Here is a 7,277-nt window from a genome sequence, read left to right as displayed (position 1 = left end):
TGAGTTTAATAGAAAATTATGTACACAACAATTAATTAGATGTATACAAAATTGTCATTTTATTAAAGGTGCATAACAGAATCGAACATCCTATTAGGATTTGATCCAACCTAAAATCCAGATCCGATCAAAACCAGACAGGGCAAACTGATCCACCAAATTATAACTGTATCCATATCCTATGGCTTGAATTGGATTTGATATTCGATCATAAATCAAATTTACCTAAATACGGATCCAAATCCATCCAAAAGATCTGTCAAACATATCCCAAATTGGATTAGACCGGTATGAAATCGGATTAAGACTGATTCTAAATCAACCTTAAAATCCACCCCAAACTAAATCGGATTTTGACCAGAATGGATCATTCAAACTGGATCAGATTTGGTGTTTTTGCACCTATATAGTTAGTTTATTATTCCTCTCTCCCTTTGTAGCCTCTACATTAGGTGTTGCACATTGTTCTTATTAGCTTTAGAAAACTAAGGAATTTCAGTTTTGCCACTTTCATTTAAAGTTTTGTTGTTTCTGGAAACATTTAAATTACACTGAGCGGGTATTATTTTTTGAGAATTGTAACAGACACCCCCTGAAACATTTATATAACTTTTATCATCAAAATCTTTTATATTTCTCAAAACTTATAATTTTGAGATGTAACGTAATCCTTAGTAATGTTTCTATTAATATCATATTATGTAATGTCATTTTTATTATTATTTCATGTCATTTTTATTAATGAAACTTTTTAATTAAAATTGATGTTATATTTTATTTAGTAAGTAAAAAGGTTTGAATATTTGAAAATTATTATTTGTATTAAAAAAAAAAAAAAAAAAAAAAGGGTTAAAGGTGAAAGATAGGAATAACATAGGTTGAATGAATGAGAGGTTGCACCGAATGGAGTAGATAGTAAAACACATAGTATAGCCATATGCTTTCCAGTCTTAGTTACACAATCATTTGCACCCCAAAAAACAACTAAAAAAAAAGATATATATATATCTACACTTGTTGTTTTATCTTGGAATTTAACAACAAAAACAAGGATCTACAGTGCCATATTTTCATATTACAGGGTTTTCCCTGTCCCAGAATCTGAGAAGCTTGATTGGTCGTCATCATTGGGACGAGTTGAAATTCCACCACCTGAGTCTTCCCCTAGGAGATCAACCAGATCACCTTGGTGAATGAACCTCCTCCTGTCACTCAGTGAAACCATGCCCATAGCCGCGATGCTGTTTGCAATGGCATGGTTCACGTCTGTAGCTCCCCCATACAGACCTCGGCTTCCGTTTTGGAATTGGTTCCCACCAACAGTGGCTAGAACAGAGGGCAGCTGACTTGATCCACTGATGAGAAGCCGTAGTGTATCCCTTGCGCTCTTCTCTGCCATGGAATCAGTTTGTTGGATCAACGGGAGGTGGTGGTGGTGGTGGAGGGGTGGAATACCAGGACCAGCACTCACCAGGTAGGCTTGTCCCGAAGAGCAAATGTCAATTACAGGGATGTGCACTATAGAATCGGTCATTAAGGGAGTGAAAGTTGGGAACTGTTGAGAAGTTGATTCAGGTAGGAAAGGTGGGATTTCATCCAGATTAAGAGGACTTGGTTTAGGTGCTGCTGCTAAAAGGTCCGATGATGACGAGCCTGCAAGAAGTGAAGAAAGGGGAGGTAGGGTAAAGGAGTCCGCCATTGCCATTGACATGGGCGTCATCTGTGTGGGTGCCACTGTGTACTGGAGAGTGGAAGGTCCAGGTGGACACCAACAATAATATGGAGAATACAGAGATGGTGTCATCATGCTCATGGAGATGGAAGGAATTGGGTTCAGGGACAGGGGCACTGTGTCTACTGTTTTCTCGGTCAGACCAACCTCTAACCCACTTACCAGTGGGAACAGGTGGATCTCAGGAAACTTATCTTTAACAGACTGATTTGAAGGAGATGATGATGATGTATTTGCAGAAAGGCTTTCGGAATTTTCAACACTGCCATTGCCAGCCTCCACCTTTCGCCTCAATTTCTCTTTCACAACATTTTTCAAAGAAGCCAAGTTTCTTGGTGGGGCTTCTTTGAAAGAGCTTGGCCTAGGACTCAGGCTACCTTGGAGTACACTAGTATTGCTCCTACCACGTGAAGACTTTGATGATGCCGATTGTGAACTAGTAACAGCTTCACTTAGAGCTAAAGAGGTTGTGGAGGAACCGGAACAAGGGGTTATCGACACATGTGCAGTATTATTACTGACTTGAGTATTTGCCCCAACAAGATAAGTTCGAAGATGAGTTACAAAACATTTAAGCCGAGAATCACTAATTCCAGTTAAATCAGCAAGGGAAGGCTTCTTCTCAAGCAGATTCCTCATCTATACACACACATACACAAAATATCAGTATCCATTTCTATGTGTTTTTGTTTGTTTGTTTGTTTTACACCATTGACTAGATAAGATATCTACCTTCTCAAGCAACTCATAACCAACAAGTCTGGACTTCTCTGAGCACCAGAAGTAAAAAGGATCACCACTAGGAACCCTGATCATAAAAGATCGCCCTGAACTATCTGCAGATATTCCCTCAATCAAGACAGATGAGCAATCAGAGATATTTCTTAAGGTTGAAAGACGCTCCACGTCACCATCATCTCCAAGAAAGGATATGCACAGGTCGGATGTTGGCAACAGTGAGAGACTTAAGTTTCCCCTGTTCCAATGCAACAAACCCATATATATATATCAAGTATTCAGATAAAAATAACCACACACCCACCATAACTATACAAGTAATAATTTTAAGCTCGTCTTAGCATTTTAAAACTGTTGATACACATAAACGAAAGGCCTTATGATTCTTCTTCTGTTGTTCAAACCATTTTATTTGAATTATTATTGTTCTTAAGCAGGGGATTGGGGAGACAAGAGTAAAGAGTTGTTACTAATATAAGATCCCTTCTCCCAAGATCGATAATATCTATCTTAAACATTCTAAAGACTGCCTCACACCCATTACTTGTATTATTTTAATGATCAACAGCTCTACATAACAGCCTATCACTATCACTCAGTCACTCCACTCCGCATGACATGTTAGATCGAAGAGGAGCAGTTTAGCTATGAAAGATGAGTGATGACAGACTTAATTAGCAAAACCAATCAATCACATTGATTGTCGTATTAGACTTACCAAAACCATAACTATACACTGACACCTGGTCAATGTAATCAAGATCATATGTATTACTATTTAGTATTTCCTTCAGATAATATGGCTCTGGTGCTCTAATTATCATGTCCTGGATGATAAACAGTATAGAGTATAGACTGTATTGAACACAGAAATCACATCAAAATCCACAGAGAAACAAGAATAGTTGGTGAGGACAATTTTAAGTTTATAAAGCAAAAAATAGCAATAATAATAATACCAAGCAAACAAACTTTATAAACTTAGATGTAGCAAAAATGGATGTGAAGTCAAAGAAACAAACAAGGACAAAGAAAGACACAGATGACAATATACAGACGATTAATAGAATACAGGACCACAGAATTCAATGCAAATAGCAAACATAGCATAACTTTAAGGATATACAATATAAGAGCATGACTCTACCTTTACTTCTTCTTAATTCAGAGATCATAATAGAACACGCCCAGTTACCTACAATGAAAAGGATATATTTATTTGGAAGGATGATCATGTCACCATTAATAAGATGATATGCACAAGCCTACAGCTTCTACTCATTAAATGTCATAATATGTAGATACCAGTAATTATATGCGAACATATGTTTAACTCTAATACCACACGTGAAGTATGTGGATTCTGCACTCAAATTGGAAGATGCACAGATTAAAACAGTGAGACGATTTAGGGCATGACAGATATAGGCATGTCCTACAATGAAACTAATCAGCTGCAGCAGATATTTTTACACCTCTGAAAAGTGAAAACCATAGATCATATTCATAACGACTTGACAAATTTGATAAAATAAACCATGCCATTCCACCAATCTTTTCATGGTTACCTGCCTGTGTCATACAAATGACACCCAATTTCTTCAAATAATACATAATAAATAAATAAATAAATAAGCAACAATCTCAATCAAATAAATGCCTTACCCATGTACCAATTCACATTAAGTAGACCAAGAAAGAAACAACTCAACATACTCTAGAAACCTATGCATAAACACTTACAACCTCTTAGTATCTTACTAACAAGAACCAAACCGTTAAGCCCATTAAAATGCATCTAACATTCCTTTAAGCTTTAAGTGCCAATAAATGGAGAAAGTGACAGCTATTAGTACCCTGGGAATGAGGATGGAAAGCCAAAGTTATCAGAGGTGAGCCTTAAACCCCTGTATAATACTGACCAAAAACAAATTTTAACCAGGCTTGAAAATCCTAACTTCTGCTAGATTATCCAAATTAACAATTAAGACCGGGTAGCTAAGTGAACAACATTCCAAATGCTACCTAAGGTATGGATAGATCAAACATACTTTCATGCATCGTAATGAAGTTACAAAGTAATTACAACTAGCAACTACCTTGTACTGTTTGGAATTAGAAGAGTCCCTTGCTTGTCGATCTTGCCAACACGAATGGACACGAGCGGAACACACAAGCACCTTGCAAGCAAACCAACTTCTGATGGCTCAAAGTGCTGTAAGAAGCGTAAGAAAAACAAATTAGGTATAATCATCAGCATATTACATTATATATTGCAGTAATCAATGATAAGCATGTCACATTATGTATTGCAGTAATCTATCTCCGTTTTCACGTTTATAACCTCAGAGAATTTGATGTTTCTTGTAACAATTTGTCAAAGACTACACAAGATAGTTTCTATCTTACACCATGGAATGATCTAAGTGTATAACTAAATCGAACAGATACCTGGCTCAGATGCGACAGCAATCGATCCTCAGTCACGCCGCTACACACGTTAAGCTTTAGCAAGGGCTTCAACCTCTCATCAGCACGACAGGCTCCCATCACCTGCATATCAAGCGCATGTAGCCACTGTATAACCGTCCCTTGAACGCTCCGTTGTATCAACAATTCGTCATCGTTATCTCCATCACCAACAAACAAATCGGTCAAACGTTCCGCAAGTCCGATTCTATTTCCGTTCCTCCTTGTCGACGAATCTCCGGAAACCGCATCCGTAGAAGCCTGACCACGAGACAACGATGATGAATCTTCCGGTGATTTCTGCTGATCATCGGCATCTCGATCACCAGATGATTGTGATTTATCATGATTTTTCATATTGATTGATTTTAGGTTTTTAACACAAATTCTATATTCAAAATTAACGATTCCTAACAAATTAAAACAATTGACGATTCAAGAACCTAGATCAGAGATCTAATCGGAGGTTGTTATCGGATAAATTGTATATAATAACTGGTACAGAGGCAAAATAAGAGAGATAAGAGATGATATAAAGATATTTATATAGGGGTTGTAAGAGGATACGGACTTGAAAAGGAAATTTAAGTGGTATTGAAAGTGGAGGGTTGGAGTCCGGTGGGGACATGCTGACGCTTGGACCAGATCAGCAAAGTAGGTCCATGCAGCGGTCTGAATGTGGTAAAAGATGTGACACGTCCTCAATGAGCCGACTATTTTGTTTTATAGAGATATTTTATTGTTTTTTATGGTATAATCTTCCCGCCGCTATTGATATTTATTTTTAGACAAAATTATACAAAATAGTACCTGTGGTTTTTGAAAATTATCATTATAAGTTTCTAGGAAAATTTTTTAACACAAATGATCATTGTGGTTTTAAAAATTTATACCATATGTATTTACAGCTAACATTAATATAAAGTAAGGGTTTATGCTTGTGAGTTGAAAATGTTATCGTTTCTTAAATAATTTGAAGTTAAAAAAATAGGAAACAAAGTTTCTTATTTTATGTCGTCTCTTTCATCTGCACCATTGTCACATCCAATGATGTCGATGATGGTGTTGACATCGACGTCCCGTTCTCTATATTTGTCTTTCTTCACAAGATTGTACCACAGTTCCTGTAACATCTTGTTTTGAAAAGTTTCTTATTTCGGGATTGTGGAACATAATTTGATCATGGGAAGGCCTTGGGTTTCAACAAAATAAGGTTTAGACCTTATTGGTTATTGATAATATTAGTTATGTGATCTAAGCCCTTGATTAATGTTTTTGAGCCAAGGGTAAAATGGGAAAAGTGATGCTTCGAACTTCTTGGATGAATTAATGATTTTAGTTCAATATGTTTTAAGTCAAAAGTAATTATATAGGGTTGTGGAGCTTATCATTATCTTTTCATGCATATAAAAATCGCCGAAAATGGAGTTGTAACGAAGAAGTTATGTTTGTTTGAAGTTGTAATCAATTTTGGTGAAAAACCGTTGCCACAGAGTGGTGAGCAGATCTTCACAGAATAATGAGTAAGTTGTCACGGCGTAGCAATTTCCATGGAGTGGACAAACGTTGCCACGGAGTGGCAGTCTGTCAGGCCCAAACTCATGATTTTTAGGGTTTTCAATGTATTTAAGTATAAGATTTCGACATTTTGCCCATTTTATGAGCATCCATTGTATCTATAACCCTTTAGGAGAAACCTTAGCCTCCATCTTCAAGATTTAAGCTCCACCCCTCTCATTTCTCCTCTTTTAGATGCTTTGTATAATATTTTAATGCAACTTAAAGATCAAGAAGGTTCTTTTGGTTGCTATAAATGATGTTTCAAGTTTGGATCCATCAAAGACCCTATATTTTGGGACTATTGTGAGTATAAAGGAATGATGTTTTAAGTTTGTATGTTGCATGCATGGAGTAAGGGATCAGAGTCATTATGGACTCGGATTGATACGAACCCAATAGAGTCGACTTGGGCTCGGAGTCATTATAGACTCAGGGTTAATACGGACCCGACTGAGCCGACCTAGGCTCGGAGTCAATATGGACTCAGGATTGCTATGGACCCGATACAACTTTTTTATATGATAATGATCGTTTTGCCCTTTTTAAGCATAATATAGTCCAATATATATCGATACAACTATGTGTTGTTATATATATATATATATATATATATATATATATATATATATATATATATATATATATATATATATATATATATATATATTAGGTGTGGTATTTGGAAAACTCACTAAACTTTATGTTTATGGGTTGTGGTTTAATTGTTTTCAGGTTTTCTTATATTAAAGGAGGGGCAAGGCTCGATTGTATCGCATCC

The 7,277-nt window shown here is 36.4% G+C and overlaps 1 protein-coding gene across 1 annotated transcript; it reads right to left on the bottom strand.

The window, feature by feature from the left end:
- Positions 1 to 909: 909 nt before the first annotated feature.
- Positions 910 to 5,469, bottom strand: LOC111901305 (uncharacterized). The gene is made up of 4 exons (XM_023897159.3): positions 4,922 to 5,469; positions 4,570 to 4,685; positions 2,465 to 2,708; positions 910 to 2,371 (listed from the first exon to the last, which is right to left on the bottom strand). The coding sequence occupies exons 1-4, from the start codon at positions 5,294 to 5,296 to the stop codon at positions 1,076 to 1,078; spliced, it is 2,031 nt and encodes a 676-aa protein (XP_023752927.1). The 5' UTR covers positions 5,297 to 5,469; the 3' UTR covers positions 910 to 1,075.
- Between the last annotated feature and the right edge of the window lie 1,808 nt (positions 5,470 to 7,277).

The sequence above is a fragment of the Lactuca sativa genome, chromosome 2 (assembly GCF_002870075.4).
Source record: "Lactuca sativa cultivar Salinas chromosome 2, Lsat_Salinas_v11, whole genome shotgun sequence".
Classification (NCBI taxonomy): domain Eukaryota; kingdom Viridiplantae; phylum Streptophyta; class Magnoliopsida; order Asterales; family Asteraceae; genus Lactuca; species Lactuca sativa.
Note: the sequence above shows the minus strand (reverse complement) of the source record. Positions and strands in the feature narration are given on the sequence as shown.

What these genes read in the sequence shown, in the direction of transcription:
- LOC111901305 (XM_023897159.3), bottom strand. Translation starts at nt 5,296, where the DNA reads ATGAAAAATCATGATAAATCACAATCATCTGGTGATCGAGATGCCGAT. An exon ending in CTAATTCCAAACAGTACAAG is followed by an intron (nt 2,709 to 4,569) that starts GTAGTTGCTAGT and finishes GCATTGGAACAG; the next exon opens with GGGAAACTTAAGTCTCTCAC. An exon ending in GTTATGAGTTGCTTGAGAAG is followed by an intron (nt 2,372 to 2,464) that starts GTAGATATCTTA and finishes GTGTGTGTATAG; the next exon opens with ATGAGGAATCTGCTTGAGAA.